The sequence below is a fragment of the Calidris pugnax genome, unplaced genomic scaffold, assembly GCF_001431845.1.
Source record: "Calidris pugnax isolate Ruff unplaced genomic scaffold, ASM143184v1 scaffold31, whole genome shotgun sequence".
In the NCBI taxonomy this organism is placed as follows: domain Eukaryota; kingdom Metazoa; phylum Chordata; class Aves; order Charadriiformes; family Scolopacidae; genus Calidris; species Calidris pugnax.
Window position 1 is genome coordinate 8,232,784 of NW_015090786.1, and position 27,696 is coordinate 8,260,479.

The 27,696-nt window shown below is 41.0% G+C and overlaps 1 protein-coding gene across 3 annotated transcripts in view; it reads left to right on the forward strand.

Annotated features, from left to right (window-relative positions):
* SPTLC3 (serine palmitoyltransferase, long chain base subunit 3) overlaps window positions 1-27,696 on the forward strand; it is a 93,095-nt gene that overhangs the window by 58,683 nt on the left and 6,716 nt on the right. For all 3 annotated transcript variants that reach the window (XM_014966340.1, XM_014966338.1, XM_014966339.1), the window contains exons 7-9: window positions 6,535-6,640; window positions 13,830-14,049; window positions 16,199-16,325. In XM_014966340.1, coding sequence (XP_014821826.1) covers window positions 6,535-6,640; window positions 13,830-14,049; window positions 16,199-16,325 — 453 coding nt within the window. The remainder of the gene's footprint in view (window positions 1-6,534; window positions 6,641-13,829; window positions 14,050-16,198; window positions 16,326-27,696) is intronic.

Below are 27,696 nucleotides of genomic sequence, written 5' to 3' on the forward strand. Positions count from 1 at the left end.
CACTGGGAGAAGGGTGAGGTGTGAATGTTTGTTGCAGTTACTATAAGTGGTTATCAAAAGGAAGAGAAATAATTATATAGCAATTTAGTGAAGTAATGGTGCATTTTCTCAACTAGCTACTTCCTGAATATTATACAAAAAATATGCACAATATTTATGAGTAACCTCTCTTTCTAACAAGCTTGGCATTGTAAATATCTTTCCCCTCCCTTTTTTCCCCCTGTTATGGAAAAACTATTTTTAAAAGAAAAATTACAGGAAACATTATTCTGTGATAAAAATATTTCACAGAAAAGAGAGTAAAACTTGCTATTTTAAACTTGCTACTGAAGTACATTCATCTTTCAAAGGCTATGCTGTAGTTATTTCTGTGAAACTGTGTTTTTCAAAGCATATAATCTGTGATACAGAATTTATTTGTCATTACACAAAAGTAAACAATTATGCTTACTTCATTAGTAAGCCAAGAAGTAATCACTACCTATTACCTTAATTATGTATAATATAATTCTTATTCTTTAAAAAGTTCATGAAATTCTATTTCAATAAATGGGTAGCTGTCCTAGGCATTTCACTTTTCACAAAAAAAAATCTGAATAGTTTTTCTATAATAGATTAAATTATTACACCTTTATAGAATAAAATAGAATAAAAGGCGTCTGGATGTTTCTCCTTTTTGACAAAAACAGTGCACAGGTGTATGAGAAGGTTTTCAAGCCTTAAGGTGAATAATAGAACAAAAACGTGCTGTCAACCTATAAGTCCATTTTTATTTGGACATAGGAATGTGCCCTGCATCCTACCTGCCAGTAAACAGCCCCTTTCTTGTAAACAGACAGGAATTTACAGGCCTGGGCTGGGAGAAGTGCACGGGCACACACCTACAGGTGATCCATGTGAGAAAAATTGAGGAGAATACTCCATTTCAGCACTATAACTTAAAACTACTGAATTACCTTTCTGTGGGCTCTCATTAGCACTATTGCTGTTCTTCACCCTGCCCAGGTCACACTGGTATGCCACAAGGTATTTGGCCTTTAAGGGACTTTTTCTCTTAGAGAGACTTGTGAGTTTTTGTGGATGCTAGCAGCAAAGCTCAGCTCCCTGGAGCCCCTGCTCTGAGGAATGGGTGTGCAGCCAGCAGCACGGCCCAACAACTGGTGTGCAGTGGGAGGAAGGTGTGAGGCTAAAGCATCTCCCAGCCTCTGTGTCAGTAGTGGCCTGGCCTTTGCTAGTTTTGTGCCAGACCGTGTCTGATGTTACCCTTTACCAGGCCTGGGTTCCTCTACCACCCTCCCCAAGTGACCGTCATGGGGGTCCTTCAGCTGTGTGGGGGCTACAGTCTTAGATGTTTTTATTTCCTGGCCCAGGGAGAGACTGATCTATCACCTGCTCTTTTTTATTTCTAAGACAATCTTTATTAATATCATATATTTTAAAGCACTTTTTCAGAACCTCTGACCTTTATCTTGGTTAAATATTAGCCGAAATCCCCTGACCCTTCCAATAAAACTTGAAAAGCAAAACCAAATAGCTAACCATTAAACAGCTTGTGATTTTATCAAGGGTTTTCTGTCACACCAATTCTGAGTCTTATATTGGTATCAGGTGCAGTTTTGGGTCTTATGCTGGTATCAGAGGAGTCTATCTTTGTTTATTCAGTGGACAGATGGGTGTGTTAATGACTAACTACATCCAAGTGAGTTCTGTTCATATCAGCCTGTGTAAGGTGTTGAACAAGGCTTAGGAGTTGCTTATTCTTTCTAGTTCTACCACATTTTTCCCTCATAGCATCAAGCAACTCAATAGCAGTCATGGTTTTAGGTGTAGATTTGCAATTGCATGAGCAGTCTGTGGGAATGTTGTGACTGTGCACAGGAATAGGGCATGTGGAAGAAAAATTTCCAGTTCTATTCATTGCAAGGGCACTTCAACACGCAGTCAGAAAAAGTGATACTATGAAGAGGTTGGTTAGATGAAAATCTGGCCTCTAATCTGGTGCTTGAACCCACATCTGAAACAGGGATCACAGTAGTACATTCCTCACTCCTCCTTACGCGCCTTTTTGGAGTGTTGTGAAAGTAGTAAGGGGTTTTGTGGGTTCTCACAAATCAGGTGAGTGATGACAGAAGTGTGTCATGCAGGTGTGCGCTCTTCAGGTTTCCATACAAAATGTAGTTTCCTGCTTGGACAACAGTTGTAAATTTGTGTTAATCCAACTCTGGCATTGCTCAGTCTACTCAGTCAAATTAATGCTTTGGAGCTCAGATTTGTGTGCCATGAAGACACTTTGAAGAGGAAACACAGCTACCTAGAGAAGTTGTAGTTAACACCGAAAGAACTTTTAGGCAGCAGAAGGCTCTCAAGTTTCAGTGCAAATATATTCTCTAGTAAAAAGGAAGGAAAGAAGAGAAAAAAGTAGTGGAAAAGCATTAGCACATGCCTTTAAGCCAGCAAGTGAATAAGGGGAAACAAAAGAGATAAATGAATAGGTAAAAATTAACAAAAAATCTCTTTCATTGCAAAAACCAAAGAGTTTGCAGTGGCTTACTACAACAAGGTTCCTTTATTTATTTTTTTCCAAAGGTGTAAGTGGCCTGTGAATTTAAGAAGGGAGGGCAGTTTTATAGGTATTACCGACCAGGATGAAAGGTACATTACCCACTAAAGTTTTGTCCTCCTTGAAGCCTCTGGCCACTATCAGAGACAAGATTATTGCACCAGATAGGTGGACCACAGCCTAATCCAGTTTGGCGTGTATTTCCCTGTGACACACACAGACGCTGCCACAGAGAGGAGACTGGAATATCCTGCTCCTCGCATGCTGTGTCTGCATTTGGCCTCTCTGATTTGAGAAAGCCATGTCGGACTTGCCAAGTGTGAATAGGAAGCTTTCCTGGGCAAGTGCTCTTTACTTTCACAGACATTTATATTTATCAAGGGGCAGGGAGGGGAGTCTCAGACTGCTACTGTGGCTGCAGTAATCACCACTCCCACCACCCCATTCCAAACAAAGATACTCAAAGCTGCCTTTTCAGGGAAATGACTCTAAAGATGCTTGTGCTGTTCAGAGCTGTGCCATCAGCCAGGGACTTTTCAAAGACTAGTTTTCACTAGAATGAAAACCACCTTCTACAGTCTTTCAGTTACTATTTAGATCAACAAAACCCTTGCAGTGGTTTCCCTTTGTTGCTTTAGGAATCTGCAAGGAGGGACAGCATTGGAGCCAGCCACTCGAGTCACCCACGACAGGACAGTAACCAGGAAAGGTACCAGTGAGGGGAGAGCAAGAGAGGACAAGGGAAATGCTGCAGCCGGGTCAAGGTGGTTGCATGGGAGGCTGAGGAGGGACAGGCAGCCACAGAGTCTGCGTGAACTTGCATGAGAGTGCAAAATGGGAGAAGCTGCAAACCAGAGTGGCAAACACAAGGCGAAGGAAAGAAGGATGTAAGAGCAGTAATAGCCTGTATATTTTAATTAAAAAGGATTCAGCTGACATCACGCAGGAGATTTTCAGCCCACGCAGAGGAATGGTGATGACATCCCCAGCGTTGCAATGTAAGGATGAGGGGTGGAGACACCGTGTCTTCCTGCCAGGAGGTACTGAGTGTGCCTGGGAGAGGGCAGGGGCCCCTCCAGGAGCCTGGAGTCCCACCTGCACTGGAGGCAGCATGACACACAGCTGCCTGCCCAGGTCCAGGCTCGCTTCGACCCACTGGCAGTTTGTGTTGTTAGTATTTCTGTTGAAGTAACTCTGAAGGATCCCAAACAAGGATTATGCAAGTCTATATTAAATTCTGGAAAACCTAAGAGATCCACTGTCCCCGCTTAGGAAACTTTATCCTCCATATCTAGACAACATGCCATTGGGAGAAGGTGGAAACTGAGACAAGGATAGATTTGGTTGTGCTTCGACTAATTCATATAGTGAAATTCTTAACACCAACTCCTGGGCTTGTGACCAGTTGTTAGCCATTACCACTAAAAAGCCTGGGCTGGTGATGGTCAAACGAGGAAGGACAGTTATTTTCCCCATAACTGGTTCTTCAAGATGGACTTGTGCAACTCATCCTCTCAATGTCCCGGTGTTTCACAGTCTAACTATATTTAATGGGCAAATAATTTGGTATCCAGAAGTCACCTGGAATGCATTGTTTTCCTGCCATTCAGTGTATCTCACTTTGTAGAAAGTTCAAGCACAAGCACATAGAGAGCGCTGCATCTTCGCTTTGAGTAACATAAACGGCCTTTAGGGGGGGAAGATTAAAGGTAACATTTTCTCTTCCTCCTGATTTCTCCTTTCTAAATGAGGCACTACATGCACAGAGTAGAAAGGTCAGTAAAATTTATTTGCACCTAAACAAGTTATGTGTTAACTGTTACAGACCTAACACATACGTGTTCTTCAGAATGAGACATCAAAATGAAAGCGAGATAGCCCTGATCCTGCAAACGAGCAGGACTATGTCAGTGTGAAGTCAGGCAAGCTCATCCCTCGGAGAGGTTCTTCCCTATCTGCAATCTCATGTTCCACACTGGACAGAGGAGCTATTTGCATCCATGCATTTTTTAAACAGCTCTATTAGCTCTACTAAACAGAGTTATATGTATTTAACTTCTCCTTATCCTCTCCTTTTTCCTCTTTCAGTGTGAAAACAACTGAATCTTCAAGCCATGCTTTTAGCTCAGAGGGCTGGGCAAACTGACTTTCCTGAAGTCTAGAACCAATCTGGACTGACACATAGAATACTGAATAGAAAAACCCTGTGTGATGTAGAGGAGGGTTTAAAAAGTCCCAGAAGGATTTAGATGACAGTGACATCAGTAAAGAAATAATTCAGTGGAGAAAAGGGGGCACCTGAATTTTACTTTGACTAAGTGAGCTTTCTGTTATCCTGGGGAGTCCATTAATGCTCAGAACTCAAAATAATTTCTTAATATTACCTACTCAGAAGGTGAGCAGCTCTTTTTTCTGCAATGTGCACGTGCTGCAAATGCTCAGCTGGGTTATAAATTCCCCTCTTAAAGCACCAAGGAACTTTTATTTCCTTTATTGCCATCTAGTGGAAACTGTGCTGTCTGCATTGCGTTATTCATAATGGCATTTCTGTCTTGGAGTTCATTGAGCTGTGCAGATAATTGCACTATTGAAATGAGGAGCAACTTATCGTGCATGTTTTGTGCTTTGTAAATCATAGCAAGGTGTTGCCTAGGTCAAGAGATTACATGGTAACGTGCAGACTGGCACAGGTGTTTCTGAGAAACTTCTCTTTCACTGACACCAGTAAATGGTACTAGCAAGGGGTGAGGTGTCAGGGTGGAAGGGTTCAGGTCATAACCTGGCCTTCTCTCAGGTCATGGGTTATTCACGATGGACAGTTACTGTGCAAATGGCACAGTTCCAGTCAGGTGGAAACCATACTATAGGTCAGTATTAATACATCTGAGGTGCATTTTCTTCACTGTGGACAATTGTATTTTACAGATTAGCCTTGTACTATTTCAGAAGGTTATGATAACTGCATTAAGATGTGTTCCTGGAACAGTGGGGTTATATAATGAAAAAATGCCATTTTCTCAACCTACAATTTGAGCTGATCTGTAGCATTCCTTGAGGTATTACCAGTGTCTGTAAGATGTTATTCGAAAACATTTTGAAGCGTCAATCCAGATTCCTGAAAAGTAGCAGGATAATTCGTTTTGGAGAGTGTTTATTCATGTGAAGACACTAGAATTCTATTCAACTCTGCTTTGAGAATCGGATTTGGTCTGATCCTTATTGCTGGGATCTTCCGTGTTTTTCAAAACTTTAGTGGCTTTCCTTCGAGAATTTTGTTAGATTACCCACACTCAGCTCTTGAGAATGCAGCTAAGTTTCTAACATTGTTCCAGGCCTCCTTGTATTGAAGTCCTGCCAGTGCCAGGCGTTTTGGCATCAAATTAGCGTGTCCATGCCGTGTGTGCTTGTATCCACTTGTCTCTCCCTCTCTCATCAACAATCTTTCACTCACTTTCCTTCTGGAGAATGACAAGATTTCTCTTGCTGCCATCCCAATGTGCTTCACACAGCCTGATCCAGACCTTTGCTGAAGCAATGCACGTTCATGAGCTTGTGGTGATGTTGGAAAGCAACCAAAAACTCACTATTTGGAAGCCTTGAGACATTATGAATATCAACAACCCATACAGAGAACTGCTGGCAAGTAGCCTCAGTACTTAAGCAAAGTAGTTACCTCTTGCCTTTATATAAAAATGTATGCCAAGAATTTCTAGAAGTTTCCCAGATAAGGTGCATAAGTGGAATCTTTTTGTAACTCTCCCTGTCACTAGATTGCATTCAGGCAAAATAAATCAATCATTGGGTCTTGCCTACTAATAAAGGAAGCTTATCTTCAGGACACATGTTTTTAATGTTGTCTTTTTCCATATAGGAGAAAATAATGCCCCAGTAGAAAATCAAAAGTTCTTCAGAAAAATCTTTGTTAATATTTTCCTAAGTCCTTTTTCTTTTTTCTTTTTTTTTTTTAAATAAAGATATGCAGAGCCTCGAGACTTTGTTGAGGGATGCAATAATATATGGACAGCCTCGAAGCCGCAGAGCATGGAGAAAAATTATCATCCTTGTGGAGGGCATTTACAGGTATGTTTGTGCTTTAGAAATGTGAGTGCACTTTATCATTTCTGAAAACAGAATGATATATTGAGCGAAGCAAACATTGACTCTAGGTATCTAAGAGAAATCTTAATGAGAGTAGAGGTTACAACGATATTCTGTGATCTTATAAATATGTTGATTTCCATTACATCAGTCTGAGCCCTGGTGTAACTTGCTCCAGTCAGATCCTGTGCATTGTTCTGAATGTTGATTTAGCAAATCACAGTGAGGTGGGAGATGTCCAGTGAGAGCAAGACTGTCAGCTGGTGTGTGTTGTCATAGATGTGATAAAATTCATGGAGCTATAGTATGTGAGGAGTTTTGCTAAATGAGTAAGCTGAATTTTCTGGAGTTGTTTGTTATGCACAGGCAGATCAAAAGACAACTACTCAGAACTAATTAAGTTCTGCATGCCCAGTTCTTACCCAGCTGTTGGAATCTAAAACTCAAGCTAAATATAGCCCAAGTGATATCAGCAGTTTTCTAGCAATTAGTGCTGGATCTAATAGCCTCCCACTTCAACAGGAAAAACAATTAAAAGACTGTCTTTCAAAGAATTGTATAGTGGTATTTCATGTAGCCCCAGTCCCTGGAGGAATTTGAATGAGAGGAGTGCCTTTGAGAATCTAGTAGATAATATCAGCATCAATATTACCATGTAATTACAGAGCATCCTTGTCAGATAGCTCTGGTTCAGTAGCCTGGTGCATCTTACACCCAACCAGAAGGACAAACTATCACTAGAGCTGAGAGCAAAGCAGACACACCAGCCAGACTCACCATCCCAGGCTTCATCCTGGCAACCGCTCAAGTCAGGAGAAGGTTGCTGGGGAGGCAGCCATGGGGCAGGTGGATGGCAAGGAGCTGGAGCAAGGAGAGGTGGAGATCATGAAGAGGAGGGACAGACTGAAGAAGCAGGGACAGTTAGAGGGTTTGCAGATATCTAGGCGAGGCTTCTATGAGGATGACAAGGGGCGGGGGGGGAGAATTTTCAATGGATAATTCTGGGAGTAGTGACACCCACACCAGAGAGAAGGGAACCAGGACCACTTATTCATAGGACATCACATGATTTATGAAAGCAAAATTAAACTTTATGTGTAGGGATCATATCATGTGTTGCTGAAATACAGCCAGCCTGGACGGGCAGTCATTTATGCCATTTTATTGAGAAATGCTAGCACATCTGAACTGATTAGCTTTTTTCAGGGGGAATCTTTTACAATCTCATGTCATCACAACTTCATAGTTGTCAGTGCTTGCTTTTTACCTAACATTTTCCATCTGCGAATAGAACAAATCGGTCCTTATCTAAACACCTGTCACTCAGAGCTGAAACAGGTTGGCAGCAGATCAGCTGATCCAAAGCAGGCTGAACGTCTCCTTTCAACCAGAATAAACAGAGCAAAACTGCAAATAAACATAGCTTGGCACTACTAAAAGAAAGCTCAGACTTAAGGACTTTGATCATGCAGAACTTAAGTGGACCACCAACATTTTACTGACAAATATTCCCATAGGTCACATGGCCTGCAGAAAATGCTCCAGCTGCTGAGCTTTGTTCACTTTTAAATCCTTTACCCTAGATATTGACCACTAGGGAGCAAGAAGGTAGATTGGTGGTACAGAAGCATAGATCAGTCGAAGCAGTGGGACAAACCCACTGTCAGATATTTGCAAGTATAATGACTACATTTCCAGATGTGTATTTGATGTAGAGTTCTCTAGTTTTGCAGTTCATTTTCAAAGGAGATTCCATTCTCAAAAGAACCTTCTATTGGAATGCAAAATAAAAACATGTTATAACTCAGAGAATCTCACTAAAAAGGAACCAGAAAGGGCTAGCCCCATAAGGGCTAAATAATGTTAGGACCACTCTCATGCCCTGAGTGTCTCTGCTAGTGAAAAGCATAAAGTAAAAGAAATACAGAGCTCAGCTCCTTAATAGTCTCTCATTGGAAACTAGCCCTAGCAGTAACTAGGTTGGTTGCTTAGTTGTTTTCATAGTCTAAGGAGATCAGAAATCGAAGATTGTGGTTTGGTTGCAAAGCAAGTCTGCTCTGACTTGAGGGAGAATGCCACCACACCCCACCGTGCTGTATCCCTGCCATCACTGCCAACCCCAGATGCACGCAGCTGATCTGTCCTTGCAGCACTGCTGGGAACAGACTCACAGGCCACGCAGTCTAGTCCAGTAAGTAGCTAATAACATTTCATATGCAAAAAAAAAAAAGCGGGAAGAAGACATATTAGAAATACTCTTACTTTTTTTGTGTGCATGTTCTTTTTCTTTCTTGGCCCATGATTTTTGAAAGAGACTAAAATTTTCCAACCCTATAATGGCTAATGTTAGTTTTCTTGAAGATTTGCCAGATGCCAAATTAACATTCAACTAGAGGCTTTAAGAGGAGGTAGAGTGTTGTTAATGTATTCTTCTTACAATAGTTAATGCTTCTTTCCCCACCACCACCAAAAGACTTAAGTTATACTTCAGGGACAACTAATACAGAATTTAAATAACTTGGTCAGAGCCATTCTCCAAGTTAAAATATCTTGACTTGCAAGTTTGGCTTGGCAAATTTTTACAGCAATGCTTTTTCCAGAGATGCAAAAGAAACTAAACTTTCCTCCTTTAAAAAAATATTGTTATATGGGACACCATAGTCTTGGTATGATGAAGTTGATGGTATGGAAAAAATATTTGCCTTCTTTTTCCATTAGGAGTATGTTAAAGTGTTTACACTGTGCTTAAGCCTGGACTTACCAGCTGGGAAATTTTGAAAAGGGTCATTGTTAGCCAACATGAGCATTTCTGGAAATCAGACTTGTGTTTGAAACCATAAGCTGCAGATTTTGTTTGGTTACAACTGGAGGCAGAATTGGCCCTTCAAGTTGGAAGGCATTCAAGATACCTGTCAAATAAATTGCAATAAGTATATGTTTGTTTGCTTTTTTATGTCTCTGTTATCTTAAAAAGAAAAAAAAAATCATCAGAAGTAAATCTAACTGCTAATCAAAGCTGGTTCTTAACTTGGACTAGTTTAGGAGCAAATATATTCCATTTGCATTCCAAACTGAGAGAGACCGTATCGCCATCAATCTTCAGTACAAAAAGCATGTACAAGTTTTGGCAGTGTCCAGGGCGCAAGTTAAACTGACTTGCTAAATCATATTTCTATTATTTAAATTCCAGCTAATGTTTTCTTTGGCTTCTGCTATTTCCAGTTCAGGATTAATCAGTTATTGTGTTCTTACATGGTTTGTGGTAGGCTTCTGCTCTCTTGCACACATATTTACCTACGAGTCAGATAGGCCAAGACCTGGGGCAGGAGTTATGGAGCACCAGAACCTGATCAAAACAGATTGTTTTTCATTTGCTTTTTCCCTGCTTTTAATTTGATGTGGATATTTTCCCTTCCAGCTCAGAAAATAGCTCTCTGATCAGTTAGATATTGTCCACTGCCTTTTCATGTGCATTCGAAGCTCCTTGGGATTCAATGCCAATACCATAGGAAATTTATCAGGTTATTTTTTATTTCCTGGGATTAGGTGACTGGACTTCCAGAAAAGAATGGGCTAACATTTAATGTCTTTGGCCAGGGACCAGTACTAAAGGTTAACATTTCTAACGTTTCAGTGTATGGGGTCGTATCTGAGGACAGGGTTGGGAGATTTCCATAAAAATATTGCTCTAAACTACAAAACAGATATTGTTGCATGAATGTGCAAGTTTTATGTAAGAAAACAATACCTAAAGTAAACATTAAAATGGAATGCATACATCTTGGGAGTAACAGGTCAGGAAAGGAGGGATTTTCCCAATTACAAACTAGCCTGAAAGGGGAACAGATAAAGCTTTCAAATGTTGAAAGGATAGAGGTACTGTATGGCACGTTTAGAGACATCGAATGATGCAATTATAGCTTGAATAGCAGTAAATTAGTTTTCCTGACAGAAAAAAATAATATGAAACTGTGGTACCATAGTAGGGTGCAAGAAAACTCTTCTCCTGAGAAGTTTCAAAATAAACTGGTCAAAAACTGTCAGTACTTTGTCAAGAGCAAGCCCATGTTCCAAGCGAAGTAACCAGTGCACATCTCCTGTCTCTCAAAGCACCTGGCTTCACAATTCATCAGCTGCACCAGGAAGGATTTCAGTGGTTTGATAGGGATTTAATCCAGCTTCAAAATTCAGTGATCCCAAAATTTTGGATTAACTCTTCACATCTGGAAGTAGATTCAAACTGAGTGTGTACTGAAGCAAGCTTTTTTGCCCACCCACCAAACAAGGGAGATGGGGGTCAGCTGCAACCTAGAAGCTTTACATCCCTGCCACCAAGCTAATAGTTTTTGCTACAAGGCAGGATGTGATACCACATAATGAGAACATCTGGCCTGGGCAGAGCCATCTTATGTTTGTCTGTATCCAGCTTTTTGATGTGCCCTGTGTGCTTGAGTAGATCTGGAAACAGATCGATAGCTTTGTAAAAGTGACACAACCAGACTGAGACAGAATGATTACAGTTCACTTCTGGCTCTCTGGTTTAAACTCAGTCGACATCAATATTTACTGAAGGATTCAGTAAACTTTCCATTTGGACTACCCAAGGAGTTATGTGAAGTGAGTTTTACCTTGGAGCAATTCTAAACAGAGTGGTGTTCGTATCACAAACCATCTCCCAGGGTCGCAAGAGAGACCAAGAACAGAGTTGGCAACAAAGCAGTTCTCATCTCTGCCATCAAGAGGCTGAGGCCTCTTTGAATGGCAGCACAGAAAATGTACACAAAACCAGAAGCACTTTGTCTACTCCATGGACGTTTCAAGGCCATGTTATTATCTCTGTCAACTATTGTAAATTTATGTCAGCAAGCATCTTTCAAGAGCAGTAAATCAACACTGAAACTGAAAATAAGTGCTTTGTTTTGCTAAAGAGCTTGGAGTTCGACGATAAATCTCCTACTCATACTAGTAAGAGAAGTTTTCATTAAATTCTCTTAATAGTTAAATTTTGCAACAGCCATGTACCAGCCCTATATTGGGATCCAGCAACGACTTTGCTTTCATTCCACAAATATGCAGCAGTTCAACTTCTGTATTTTTAATGTACCATTTTTATTCTTGTCTTTTTGAAGATAAATGCTGTCTCTCCCATCTGAATCTCCATGAGCCACTAAGCCTAATGATGTCCATGTAAATGTGGGAAAACTGTTATTGTCCTTCTCTACCTAGCTGGACTGCCCAAGTATTGCTGGAAGGTGGAGGGTGGGATGTCTCATTCCTTCCCTCTGCAGAGGTGCTTCTTGGCACCACACTTGCTCTCTGACCATCTAGCCAACCTGCAGATGGACCAGACACAGGTGAAAGCTGCCATCCCCAGTACGTACGGATGCCCAAGGACACCCAGTGGCTCGCTAAAATTTTTAGCTGACTAATTCTTTGACTCTGGGCTATGTGAGAGCTATGGGCTCTGCCCTTGTATTCATTAGGAAAATAACTGTGGTGGTTCAAGTTGCTTCTCCCCCAGCTGCCAAGTGCAATTTGGGAAAAGTGAGAAAGCCCAGCCTTCAGGAGCTTGCAGTACAAGCCCACTCTTCTTTGCTGCAAGAGACCGTGGTGCCAGTGTACAGCCCCACAGCTGTCTCTTCTGTTGCTGGGCAAGACAGAAGGCAAGATTTGCCAGCAGCCACCTGACAGCCAAAAATAGGCCCCAGGTGCACACAGCCAGACTCTCCGAACCTTCCCATATGAACAGAGCAGGCAGCCTTTGCTCTTGGTGCTCCCCTGTGCTGTTCTTTCAAACTAATGGAGATGTGCTTGTGGGTAGGTGTTCTTCAAAACTGGGGACCAAGCTGTTTCCAAGCTCACTAAGGAGACCAAAGGATGAAGAGGGACTAAAATTGTCAGAAATTTCACATCCTGCACATCCTGCCCCTGTGAAATCCACAGGATCTAGAAATTGTCAAGAAGTTGCGTTGATTGCATTGCTCTTTTGTACGTGCTATTTGGGGACAAACTCAATGTTTCTGCTTACCTAAAACTCTTGTAGCATTTGCAATCAGATACACCTTAGCTGCAGGCCTTAGCCACAGAGCACTGGTTTTCCTGGCACACAGCACACTCACTTTGGTTTTCATAGGAAGCATTTAGCATTTAAAGACCTGCTCACTGGAGCTAGTGTAAGAGAACATGTTTAACTCATTATGAAATGAATACTGAGTGCATCAGAGCATATCCAAGCATAGCTGTAGTCATCTCACAAATGTTTTCAGGTTGTAATAATCTTTACAGCAATACTATTGATACTTAATCTTTATGGGATTAGAGTGTATTTCATATTTGTCTTCATGGGCTTTCGTTTTGCTGTACAGCTCCTCTGCGCCTTCTAACTTACTGATGTGATTACCAACAATACAAAAGAATCTCTACAAATCTCAATACACCATTAGTGCAAGTTCCAAATATTTCCTTTTCCTGCATGGCTGTAAGAAAGTAAAAAGAAAAAGAATGGAAACTTTTTTTTCCTTTTGAGTACTAGGAAATGGGTTACATTTACTAAAAGGTGCATATTGGGAGAAACAATTGGCAAAAGAGGGTTTGAGCTCCCTTTTCTAATCCCTGATTCTGTCTGCTCTGGAGACTAGGGCTGAGTTACAGAACCATGTGTGCGTTTCAGGTGGCCCATCTCCTGTGTATGTTAGACCCAACTGCTTTGCACTAGGGTAATTTGCTCTGGAGCTGCTACCCCCAAATACTGCCACGGTAGCTGACGATGAAGTAAGCAAAGATCAGACTGAATTACAGCAGCTCACTATAATTCATTATGATATTTGTTTTGTAATGAGTTGTAACATGCTGCTTTGGCTGAGTATCTCTCCCTCGCTTTATACTTTTCCTTCTTTTTGGCATGTTGAAATTTTGCAAAGACTCGTTCAAAAACTTTTTGACTGGTTTTGACTGAATTCTAAAACTGCTTGACTGTTTTATAGTCACCTACAGATGTGAAAGGGTTGCAGTTTTTGTTGGAACTGTAAATGCAAATTGAGGTTCCAGAAGATCTTCATGGAGTAAGGCAATTAATGCCTTTATTTTCTGGCACTATCTTTAAGAGAAAGAGTACAGGATTTTTTGTTCATCCATGAGAGTACATTTCATCCACGATTCTCTCCATCTGCAGCATGGAAGGGTCCATCGTGCGCTTGCCAGAGATAGTCTCCTTGAAGAAGAAATACAAAGCCTACCTCTACTTGGATGAAGCTCACAGCATCGGTGCGGTGGGTGCAACGGGCCGAGGAGTTGTGGAGTACTTCGGCATGAGTCCTGATGATGTTGACGTATTAATGGGAACATTCACAAAGAGCTTTGGTGCAGCTGGAGGATACATAGCTGGCAAAAAGGTAAAAGGAAAACACAAAAATTTTAATATCAAGTGGGGGAAGTATTATCTTATTATGTATGATATATTTCATTATCTTTTGGTATGGACTGCTTTGCAGGAATGCTGCTCTAAAGTTAGTACCATTTTGTCTGGATCCCAAATGCACATCAAACAGTCAGGCTTTCTTATTTCTCTCTCATGTTGATATTATGTAATTTGCTTGGGTTGGGTATTTCTCTGCCACCCTGATGATTGTTATTTGTCTTGGAAATGTTTCGACCCGTTGTGGTTGGCTAAATATACTTCACTACATGAATTTGCATGCAGATTGCTCCTTACTTTGTTTCACATTTGTAAACAGTGTGTGGAGCAATATTGAGAGATTAAAGCCACAGTTTCATCCACTGATAATAAAATTCCTACACAGTTGTGGATTGTCATAGTTGCATTTTTTAGGAGGATGGAGAAAGAGGGTTACTGAGGGCCTTTTGCAATAGTAAAATCCGTGTCCTCAATTGCTCTGCATACATTAACAAAACAACAGCTTGCCAACAACAGATGTCAACAAAAAGTAGAGCTGAGCTTGCTTTAACTGAAAGTGTAGAAGAGAAAGCTTAACCAGCACCATTGTGAAATGTCGTCGGGTTTGTTGCTTGACAGAGATATCAAGTGGTTGCTGATTATTTACCCTTTCCATACCCTGCTGAATGTATTTCGTAAGTAGTTTGCTGAATGAGTAGGAAGCCTGTTTAGACAGCCCATATGGTTGTTGTCAGGATAACATTAATAAGAGTAGCACTTGAGTAGAACAACAGGGCTATAAGAAGATATGAAGTCTATATGTCTTACTGGGTTTTTTGGAGTTGCCCCAAAGATCTCAAAACAGGCTGTCTTAATACATCAAGGATCAATTTTCTGTGTTTCCTTTGGTTTCTGAATTTGTATCTGAAGGTTTAACTTCTACCAAAGACAATGTGGCCAAAGTACCTAGAAATTACAAGAAGCCTGGACATGTGAAAAGCTGTATAAAGGAATTCATCATCTAAACCTTGGAAGTTTTCTTAAATGAAAGTGGGTTGCTTTTTCACGCCTGCGTGTGTCACTAAGCTTTGCCTCAGGCTTCCAGGCTTTGGTGGCAGCTGCTCAATCAACACACTTAGGACAATAACACTCATTTCCGCAGCCAAAAACTTCCTGTGAGACTGTTTATTCTGCATCAGCTAGAGCACAGAAGCCTGCTCAGCTATTTGATCAAACCCTTAGGATTACAATTGCCATATAGCAATGCATAACCAGTATAAGGTTAGGTAAATGTTTATCCTTCATTGGAGTTACCACATAGACTCATACAGCCTTTTTGGCACTAATTTGTGTACTCTCTTTGGGTTTTTTTTTCTGGTGATATATTTTATCAAAGGCACTTTTCAAGCAGGCCTCATCCCTTTCTCACTAACATGAATTCAGCTTTTGCTGTGGTAACAGTTAATTGATGTTTTGCACTAGGAGGTATAAGCTGCCGTAACAGTGATGGTCTTAATCAAGTGCTCAATTCCTACAGGGTCCCTGGGTTCAGGAGAGTTACTGGTGCCTTACACATACCTGCAGTATGTCAAGGCTTTTTCAAGGAGCACAGATTGTGCTCTAAGTCATGCAAGGAAATGTTAGAGCAACTGTACCAACTCTAACATGATTGTCCCTGCCACAATGATGGAGAATTTCAATTGAAAGAAATTTATAAGCTGATAGCCAAAGATAGATCCCAGTAAGGTTGCTTTTCCTGGCTTGGGTCTTGTGGCAGAGGAACTATACCGATGTCATGTTGGCTTTGCTTCATTCCCAGAGAGGAAGTGAGCAGTATTTTAACTGCAACAGTTCATTGGTCTTTAAATGATTTGGGCTCCTTTATAATATGTCTTAGCACAGAAGTAAATATTATTCTATTCCAGACTTTTGTTTTAGCTGTAATTGCCCTGCTTACATGGTAAAGTATTTGCACCTGCCTGATGTTTCTTCAGGCCATATATTAACAGTAGCAGCCAAGAAAGCAAACCAATAACTGGTGAAACATCCTCTTCCTTTTGCATGTTCTCACTCCTGCGGTAGTTAAGAGGGAGATCTGCTGTTTGGCCAGCTCAAAGCTCATTCATGCTTTGTTTTGCTTGTGTAAGGACCTTGTGGACTTTTTACGAACTCATTCTCACAGTGCTGTCTACGCCACATCTATGTGTCCACCCGTAGCAGAGCAAATCATCAGGGCAATGAAATGTCTCATGGGACTAGACGGGACAACACAAGGTAAGTCATCTTCTGTAACTTCATTTACTTCACTTACTGCTAAAGCATGTGCTGTATATAGGCACGCGCAAAATGTCATCCAGCAGCAAAGCAGTATGGTAATGCAATGCAAAGGAAATAATTCTTACTGTAAAATTAATATGCAAATCATCATACTTCTAAGTACTATCAACTTAGTTTCTTTTTCCACACTCATCCACATGCAGCAGGGGGGTAAATATTCCGGAATTCTGCTCTGCTCCATAGTTGCCAACTTTGTTTGCTCTTTGCTTTGTTGCTCTCTGTAGCAACAAATAGAAGTACATGAATTGTCCTTGTAGGAGGGGTTCATAAATAATAGTATGAGAAGGTGATTATTGTAATTCCTACCTCACTCAGGCATTAATTATGGTGTCCTGAAGCTAGTTTTGAAGTACATTTTGTCCAAAAGAATTGACTACTTGATGTTCTTATGAAAAACTAGATTTATTTACATTTCTCTCCTGAAGTTGCAGATGCAGCTATTGTCCAATGCTCTGTGTAATGTGCTTTCTATGCAGCAAGGGACAAAACAACTTTGTGATTTTTCTATCTGCTTGTTTCAAAGTGATACTGATAAGTATTCAGAGTTCTAGGACTTATATCACAACTCAGAGAAAAGGGGATGGGTTTTGAATTTGTATAGTTTTTGTTTTGACATGCCTGAGAAGCATGGCATTGCATGTTACGACATGCAGGTGAAGATGCAGACTCTGCTCTGAATTGCATTGTCTTTTATGCTGGTCCAGCAGCACCGTGCTGTGCTATTTTCTATTACCTGTGTAGGACTAATGGAGCAATTCTGTCTGAGTCCTTCCTGGTGGATATGACTGGGGTAAGGTGGGAAGGAGAGGAAAGAGGGAATATGAGAGCAGGTAAGATACTGCTCTGCACTGTTCTATTCCAGTGCCCTAGAGGCAGTTTCAAACCATGATAGACACGAGGCTATTAAGGCATTTATCACAGCCCTTCAGTGAGGGCAGAATTTACAAGACCCCAGTGTACAAAAGGAGGGGTAGAGAATCCAATCCCAGTGCCAAATTCTGCTGAGTGACTCTGCAATAACAGCGCGCAGCAAAACTCCAGGGCGATGTGTAGACAATGAGGAAATGATGCTTTGGTCATCTTGGCAGAAAAGTCAGAGCGTAACAACTGTTTCCAACTTGAAATTTGTAAGGTCAAGTTTGCGTGTGCTGATGCCTATATCCTGTTGAACATAAAGCTCAGCTCTGTCATGGTTTTTCTACCTTGGAGACTGGGCGCGCAGCCGGTCCCGCTGCGCAGGCGGTGGGAATGGTTGCCATCAGAGGGCGGTCTTACACTGAGCCTTCCAGGAGTTACACGCTTGAGGCTCTCACAGATGCCGCCTGTAAAGTAATATTAAACATGCAGAGCACTTCCAAACCTTCAAAGCCTCTTAAAAATAATCTTCAGCTAGCGTGATCCTGCGTGCAGCTCAGTGCAGGCTGATACGAGAACTTGGTTCAAGACGGAGGCTTTCAAGATGTGCATGTCTGGCTGTTATAGGGCAGCGTTTTCTCTTCCAGAAGCAGTGTTGTTTGATGACACAACATTTGTATTTCTGCACAAAATAAGTTCTTATTAAGTCTTCTGCAAGTCTTTTATGAAATAAGTTAGTGTTCTGTCACTTTTTTAAAAAACTTTCTTTTAATATGAAATGCAAATGAATAGAAAAACAAATTAATAAATTATATATCACAACTTAGAGTATTGCACAAAGGCTAGCAAACTGGCTATGATGTGTAAAAATGTCTCTTGTCCTTCTGAGCCAGACTCATTATTTTAGTCTATTGGTTTTTCTTTCATGTGGGCCTCCCTTCGTTAGGCTGTCTTGTGGACTACAAAAAAAAAAAAAACAACCCACCACAACCCAAAACACAGGAAAAAATGTTATGCTGGACCACACTGCAATGCTGCTTTGGCATCAGAGAGAGGAAGATGGTGGCTTAGAAAGGAGGGGGGAACTGAAGGGAGAAAGCACTGTCTCTTAGAAATTTTTGTTTCCAAGGAGAATAGTGGCCTTAACTGAGTTCTTTTGGTCTGCTTGCATAGAAAATGGTGAATCCTGCATGAGCCATGCAGTGGAGACACCTGGCAGAGAAGTTTCAAGTGAACCAGAGTTGCCACAGGGTGGTACAGACTCTTTGTTTTCTGGAAGCCTGTTGAATCGGTAGAAGGAGTTTATTTTGCAATTTGTTTCAAACGGCATTCTCTTTCCACAGTGTGATTTGGGGAATCCTTTGTAAGGAGATCTCCGCTGATAGCTGGGCCTCCAGAGGGCATTTCTGTAGGGGAGGGAGCCTTGCAAAAAATACTGGAATGTTTCAGAAAAGAATGAAATTAAAGTTTGCTAAAAAGTTCCATGTTAACTAGAGGGTGCTTCTTGAAAAGAGGATGAAGTAATGGGATGGCAAATGTGTAAACCCAGCTTGTTGTTACATCTGAACTTCATGACTTCCTCAGTAGGGACGGAAGGACTAAGGGAAGGGAACTAGGAACTAAGGGGACCTAGGGGAAGGAAGACTGAGTTGGTCATTTAAATTGCTGTTCTGAAAATTCTTTTTTCTATATTCTATATTTTTTTAGCACTTCACACCATTGTCTTCTGTATTTTCCCAGGTATCATGCTTTTGCATTTCTTTCAATTTCTTGCTAGTTATTTTCCACTCATTTGTTAAGCAGCTGATCCAGAAAAGTGTAGCATAGGTGGAATTATATAGTGGGTAGTGCCAGAGACCAGAAATGCCAGAAATGCAGTGAATACTGCTTGTGTTTATCCCAGTGTGGGTCTGAATTATTGATCCTCCTATATTTTCTTCCTTTATTTTCAATTAGTAAGAATATGCTTGTTTGGGAAAGGAACCAGGGTGTGCACTTCCAGGACAGCATCAGTATACTGGGTACATGACTGCAGGATATAAATAAATGTGTTTGGATGCAGGAGGCACACCTTAATTACAAGGAAGGAACAGGGTAGCACTTTAAAAATAATTCTATGAAACCTAAACTGTTTAGCTGGAGATTATCCACAACAGGTGTTGGTTTCAGGCTTCAATTTTTTCATATCAACAAAAAGGGTTCAATCCTTCCTCAGAAGAAGGCTAGATATACATATGGGGTTTTGATAATCAAAGGGGAAAAAAAAAAAGGGGGGGAAAATTTTTTAAAAATCTTTTTTTCCTTGAAGAGCTTCAGTTTCTCCAGGCTTTGGGATGAAGATTTCGATTGTGATAACCAAGCTTATAATTTTTGCCATGCCTGTGAAATACCATCTGAGTCTTGTGATGTGGCAAGTCTCTAAAAAAATCTGTATTTGAAATGAACAGTAACAAATCTCAAGATCCACTGAATGAAGGAGAATCTTCCAGCTCAGGGAGGTGGGGCCTGAACAGAGCATCCGCCATCTGGGGCCTGGTCAGAGGACCGGGGCCTAGAGCACCTGCGTCCCCCCTGCACAGTCAGGCACTCCAGGAGGGGAGCAGGAAGATTAAAGAGAGGAGACTTTGACAAGCAAAGGAGACACAATGGGGAATAGAAAACAAGTGGGTGATAAGGATGGAGACTAGGATGAAAATGAGATGCTGAGAAGATGGGCTGGAGAGGTTGTGAGTAAAAAGGGCCTGCACACCACACGGGCAAGGAGAGGAAGAGGAAAAAATGTGTCTGCAAGAAACTATAGCAAACACATCCCTCCAAACCAGTGCTGGTACCTCAGACACTGCTTGTTCTTGTCTGCCAGCAAACTGCTGTGGAAGTGTGCTAGCAAGATGTGTTTACCTTCCTTTACAGCAGGACTCCAATTTGGATGGGGAAGTTCTCATTTTAAAAGCCTTTCACTGCCATAAGCAAAAAGATATAGACAAGACACAGTATCTCCCACAGAAACCATCTAAAAATGTATGGGTATGTCCCATATCAATATTTGTAATAGTTGTGAGACATTTATGTTATGATAATGTGACTGGGAGGAGACTGCAGGGCCCACAGCCAGCTGTTACAGTTTCCTTGTTTTGCCATGTTTTCTGCTGTGACTTGAGAAAATGAAGCACAAGAAATGCTGAATTAGGAGAATATAGTAGTTCCCTCAAAACTGATTTGCATAGTTGTTCCTGCCTTAGAGAGAAGGGTAAACTGGGGTTGCTATAACCAAATCCTTTTTTTCCTGAAAGACTTGTATCAGAAGAGTCAAAATGACAACAAAAATTGCAAATGTATTCCCATTTTCACGTAAAATCATATTTTTAGTAGAGTACAAGTCCTGGCCTTTTTCAATGCTGTGTTTTACAGGAGCCTCTGAAAATTGATGGCTTGTAGAACAAGTCACATTTATTCTTGGTAACATAATGTCATAGATTCTATAGTTCCTATAATAGAGTTGTTCAAAAGCGTATGAACTTCTGGCAGCTGTATTTCCTTTAGCAATGTCATAAAGCAGCAAGTTGCACAGTTCAGTTCATATAGTCTATAAAAAAATCCCCTCATTTTATCCCTCTTAAGCCTTTGTGTCCTTTTCATCTCAAATACATCTCTCCTCATTTATTAGAAGATATGGGAAGCAGAAGTTCCCATGGCATTTACTCTTTATAATTCATAATATAGATATTCTTGATGTGTTCTCCTCGTGGCTTCTCATTACACCACTGGAGATACCTCAGGAAACTCAGCAGCTGCCTTAGTGGTTTTATCCCCATGATGAGACTGTAGTTGACTCAGAGTGTTTGGACCCTGCACAAATTTTCAAGTACACTTACTTGCATGCAACACAGCCCCTCCAGCTGTGACCTCGGACCCTTTTTTTCCCCTTTCTACCTGAGAATACCAAAAGCATATTTTTACACTTAAATTTGATAGGCAAAAGTAGAACCACTAGGCAGATAAAGAGTGCTAGAAATTCCAAAGCAATTTTCTTAGTGACTAATAATAGATTATAGTGGTGTAAAAAGCAAATCGCAGCATTTGCAAAGGCATCATTTTTGCTGTTTAATGCAAGGCAAGCAATAATTCACTGACAGCAATAGGCTTTTTCCATATGTTTTTATGAGATGCTAAAAAATTGAAAACCTTATCCTCAGGAATTATGTTAAAAGATAGTTCCTTAGGTTGTTTAGCTAGGAAATGTTTCTTTAAAATGTTAATTTACTTTGCTATTTGTGCCAATTGGTTTATCTTTGCGCAAGGACTAGTTTTCTTTCTTGTTTTTAGCAAACTTTAAGTTCTTGCATTTGAGCTCATTCAGATTGCGAGAAGCTGCAGAATGCTGCTTTCTGTTTTGGCTTGGCATTAAAAAGATCTGTTTTTAAAGGGTTCCTTTTTAAAACATTTCCGTCTGCCTTAGATTTTTGTATAACTGGAGGACCGGCTTCTTAAAATGCTCCAATTCCAATATTTTCCACTGCTATCTGTGCTCAGCAATCTTTTGAAAACATTAGTTTTGCCTGTCAGGGTCCTCTGTAAATTCAAAAACCTGAGTTTTACCTCCACTTCAGCCTGGCATAAACCACCACCGGTGCGAGGGAAGGGAAATCTTGCCCTCCTTTTTGCCTCCCCCCAGCCCCCACCTATCCCCTTATTCGTGCCGCTTTTCCTTACACCAGCATTAGTGTTCGTGCAACCATGCAATGAACTGGATCAGACAACTGGTCTAGCTGAAAAATAACCCCCCCACCCTCCCACAAATGGTTAGCCTACAGCCAGACCCGTTTCCTGAGCCAGTCTACCATGTGACTACGTGAATCCCAGTGCCAGGACTTGAGCAGCTGGAGCTGAGGGGAACGATTCCTTTTGCAGCAAAATAAATCTGTGCTGGACTGAACTGATCATGGAACTGTAGCTGTAAGCTTTAATACTGCAAGCTTCTTAGTGACAGACCCTTGAACCTGCTCCTAACAGTTTATGGAATCATAATGAAGTATGGCTTTTTACTCTTCCCTCTCAAATTCTCATTTTGCTGCTTCATTCTGAGACGGTGATTGCTTCTCTCAGGCCCTCATCAAGCAGAATGCTTGAACCCTGGCTTACTTTTAAGTAAGTTAATATTCCCAAGAAGTATGTATGTGCGTTTAAAACACTTAAGCGAATTTATTCCCTGTTTGCACAGCATTGGCTCCATGACTAGAACTCCCAGTCACTATGACAGTGAAGATGCTAATTATGATAATATGCTGTCACAATTAGTTGTCTGAGCTGAACATCACAAACGTTTCCCCAGCAGTGGATGATGAAACAGAGCTAAATTCTGCCATCTTTACTCAAAATGAGTGAGACAGGCTGTTTCAGTGGAGCCACCTGCCATGGGGGCCACCTCCTAAAGGAAGGCAAATGTATCCGTGGAGGGTCAGTTGATGTGAACAAGCAGGGGCTTTGGAGTAATAGTGTTCACAGTGATTTCCAAGACTTCTGAGGGCTGACCAAATCCTACCTCGTATGAAGTCACCTTTCCATAATCAAAGTTAAACCTCCGCTGTAGTCTTCCAGCAGACCCTACCCATGCAGAAGGTGTCCTCTGTATTCACAAATAAGTACTGACTGGAGGCAGAGGAGGGATGTGATCAGACTTGGATGTGACTCGTAGCCTGTCCCCCAGCAAAGAAAGTTAAGTTGCTCTTTATCCAGGGACAGAAACACGCAGCTCCATGACACGGTCACCATTTAAAGGTGTCTTTGCTGCCAGGAAAGAGCATGAGGAAGCCTCCGCCATTCCAGATGCTGCTTGCTGTTGCCCAAGGAATCCATGCTGTTATCAGCCTGAGGAGCACAAAGGAGAGAAGTGCCTTTTCTAAGCGCGTTCAGATCAGTGGCATTTCAGAAACACCTAATGTGATACAGATGGAGCGTGTTGTGCACTGGCTGCCTTTCAGCGGGGGGACTGACATGCTTTGTGATTAATCACCTGTGCTGGGAGTAAATAAGGCTCAGCCAAGGCTGGCTGCTCTGTCCCTGCTTTTGTGTGGGACACTGAAAGCTTATATTATATATCTAAATATAGATATGGTGCTGAGTAGGCATAGCTGACTCATTCAAGAAATAAGGTAAAAATTACAGAATTTGTACAATTTCTCTCCTTTCTGCTTCAGCTGAAATTGCCACTTTTTCTTCCCTTAATCTGCTCTGGAAAGTGTTTTGCAGCAGTTCACAATTAAAATTGGACTGACTAAGTAAGTCCTTAAGGGCTTATTTAGCAGCTGAATTAAGTTGAAATTACTAGGTTTTTAGTTGGCATTAGATAGTCTTCACTTCTCCCCAATTCATAGCAAAGTTATTTTTTATAAAGGCGTTTTATCTAAGAACATATTTCCTTTAGGCACCCTGGTTTTATAGCATTCTATTTGTGATTTAATGCATATGGAGGTACATGTGTGTTACTCTTATAATGGAACCAGAGGAAAAAAAGAAAATCTGTCCATCTGCAACAGTTTAGTGGGGAAGAGCTATTGTTTTCCAAATTTTTTTTTCAGCCTATGAAAGTTTGCTTTTTACTATCTAGTTGTTAGTAGAGGAGAGCAGGGAGTAGAGTTCTCTATCCAAGGAACACAGATTGAAGAGACACACTGACACCGGTATGTAAAAGTTTGATTGTGTAACTAATTATCTACAAAGACCCTATGAAACAACAGCTGGAGAAGATTAAAGCAGGTGAATTTGTGTCTTGAAGAGTCCACTGCATGCCAAAAAAAAGTACAGCGTGGGATTATCTTTCCTGGAGCAGGTTCAGGAAAAATAGCTCTCCTTCAATTAAAATACACCTGAGATCTTGATATGAAAGGCTACAGGTTACTTATTCCTGTTTTCAATATACCAAGTCAGAATTTCCAAGGGAAGAAACCTACAGGAAGAGTTCAAAGGTAGAATGTTTGTGCAGGAACTGAACGTAGCCAGCTTCTCTGCTTATTAAAATCTTGCAGGAGTGAAAAGCAGACATCTCTGGAAGAGGAAAACAAACTTTTGTTTCAGAGAGCTGATAATTTTACTACTTCTTTCGCTGCCAGGATAAGGTCCTCAGCTGGCATAAGCAGCAAAGCTGTATTCAGTGAGCAGAGCTGTGCCAGGTAACACCCGCCTGAGATCAGGCCCCCGACGTGGACATGGAGTCAGGATGCCTTTCTGCTGTCAGACTCTAGAGCAGCTCCTCACAAGAAGCAGCTCTGAAGCCATAGCCTGCCCTGTGACAAAGCATCTACCAAGTCTGTTTCTCCAAGTGGCTCTCTTAAAAAGATTGTTACTTCAAAGAAATTACGAGGAAGCCAGTATCTTTTATCATTACTCTCTTGCATTCTCTTTGTATTTTTGCTTAAACTAAACCATATTAATTTTGAGCTCTAAAGCCTTCTAAAGTCCTTCAGAAATTAATGAGCTAGAACTGGCAAGATGCAATAATGCGTGTCAAATAAAAATATAACCAGCATTTTTCGTAGAATTGCCAACACCTTAGAATTTTGCAGTAAACCAAACATTTTTAACACAGTGAACAAATGTAAACTCTAAATTTCCCAGCAATAGGTCGATTGCAGATGCAGTAAATGCAGATGTAGTGCTATCCAGGTAATTGATCCTGTATTTTGACAAAATCCCAGTAAGATGGCTGTGTGTCACTGTATGTTCCAAGCAGCATGAAGCTAACTTGTGAAATTTAAGGATTCTTTATCATTCAGTTTTCTCTCTTTCTGTCCTGTCTTAATTCAGCTAATAGAAAGATGTAGAGCTCTTAAGAAGGTCATGCTTAACCTTAGCTGAAAACTCTGGAGCATTAGTGGGCTTAGTTTTAATTAGCTAGGGGTCGGTTTTCCCTGTCCAGGCAGTTTTCTCCAAACATATGCTGTGTTGTGGTTCACATGTTTTATGGAATATAATTATCTGGATATCTGCATCCTGTGCTATAAGCTGTTTGAATAGACTGTAAATCCTCAACAATTTTGCAAACTAAGAATTTTTGAACAAATATATTTACTAAGGACCTGATTCTCTAATTAGTGCCATACTGGTAAATTCTTACACTCAAATAGAAGCAGCTATATTGTTTTAGCTCAAGGGTCTGATTCTGCAGATTTTCACTCAATAAATAATAAAGGATGCAAGATCACAGCCTCAAAAATCAAAGAAAATAGTTTTTAATAAATGTGGTGTCTTTGGTTAAACATACCACAGTGAATTTGGACTAAGATCTGATTCTAAGCTGAATTCATCACTCTTGCACTGATCTAATCTGCAGTATGGGGGAAAAAATGGGCCAATGAGACCAAAATAAATATTTTGCTCGGATCAGCCTCCTTATCAGCCATTGGAGGGTCCCATAAAGGAACAAAAAAGGGCGTTGAAATACAGTTAGAAACTTGAGGGGTTTTACTGCTCTTATCGGGACAGCATATAAGATGGCAGTGTATATGATGTGTGCATGTGGTCTTTGACCACAAAACTTAACATGAGAAAGGAAAGTGTTGACACTTGGTAAAGAAATAGGTTCCTCCCAGCCACCCACCCACAAATACAGTGTGTGTAGCAATCGTCTCCCAATGTGCTTTTTTTCCCTCCAGATATATGTGAGTGCTCTGATCTTTTATTTGGCTCTTTAATGCATCCCTGCAATTGAAATGACTATTCTGGGATGCTGCTAAAACATTAAAGAGTCTCTTTTGCATCAGCACTGGCTGGCTTGAAATGAGTTCCATAGGGGGTCTCAAAAGGGGATCTGTCCCATCACAAACTGGTTGAGGATATAGATTTAGTAAGAGAAGACTGGAAAAGGAAGAGGTGTTTGACTTTTGGGGGGTTGCCTGAAACTCCTCTTTCAGCTCTAATGTTTCCTTTGCTGGATTTCCCCTCTTGCTTTGGAGTCTAAATTTCCGGTACCTAAAATAAGTAGAGACAAACTGATCAACTCCGGGCCATGCGCATATGGTTTGATAAATACTGAAGGGCCTGGAATTTTGCATGGCTGACTCTTTGTTTCCAGCTTTGTGGTAAACAGCTGAATAGAAAGGAGAAGGCAGCAAGTCATAAACTGCACTCGCCAAGAACATCTGCATTTCTGAAAACTTTCTCTAATTGAAAAATCTAGTAGTTTCAAATGCTGTAGACTGAGCATTTGAAACTAGCTCAGGGGCTGCTAAGGTAGCAAGAAGCAGGAGTGGTTCTGAGCCCCCAGTTCAGGTTACTCCCCCATCCTCCTCCTTGTAATCTGGGCATTCAGGAGGTGCTATAATAACATTTTTACAAATTCTAACAAGGGAAAACTTTCTCTCTTTAGACTTCAGACACATTATTCTGCGGTTCTTCTCTAACTCCCATTCCTTGCCATCTCCCTTGCCCCCATTTCTCCTCCTCCTCCTCAATATTTCCTCCTGGTTCTTTGAGATCTACTACACCAAAAATATTTTTGGAAATACCACAGACTATTGTTTTTATTAGTGACTGGAAAGCTTTGTAGTAGGATGCTTTTGTGTTTCATTTGTTTTCCTTGCTCTGGCACAGCTGTTTTTGTTTTAGCAGCATTAGAGAGATGGTTAAACTATTTGTGGCCTTTTCTAACCCAGCAGAGCTCTTCCACCGAATGCTTTAAACTGAATGACTGAAACTGTAACTAACAGGTTGTCTGCGTGGGCAGTTTTGTGCATAAAGTTACAAATGGACTGGTTTTATGAGATCTTTTAATTTGTTCAGCAAAACACTGATCACTGTGAAGCAAGTCCCAGTTTCCCTATAAATTTCCCAGCCAGAGCATTGACAGAACCTTGACTTGGGAAGATACAGAACAGATGAAGCAGTAGATCTTGTTCAAACCTATGTGTGCTCAGAAGTTATTAATGGAAAAGGGGTTTATGTAGGCGTGGTGATCCCCACTTCAGCCAAGAGGGAATAGGAAGAAAAGCTATAGCAGGTGGGGCAGAATGTGGTTTGAGGACAATCTGCCGAAGATGGTATGTAGCAGCTACAAATGCCTAACTGGCCGCTGTGGTTAAAAGGAGGAAGATAGGAGATTAGGAAACAGGCATCCAGTCAGAGAAGGGCGACAGCAGAAAGTAGTAGGTGAAGAATGAAGCAAACGAAAAGTAAAGTAAAATAAAATGAAAAAGTAAATGGAGAATGAAAACGTAATACATCTGTGCAGAGGCACCTTAAAAGCGAAGGGAAAAAGAGGAAATGAGTTGTACTGAAGGCTTCAGTGTTCATGTCTGGTGACATAATGTAAGTGATATTGAAAGTATGGGCTGATGAATGGCAGGAAAATGAAAGTTAAGAGTGTAGCTGAGATATGTCCTGCTCACTCCCAGTCTTACCACATGTTCCCACCACCTCAGCTGGGCAGGCACAGCAGCTGCACAGCAATTAGGTTTAGAGA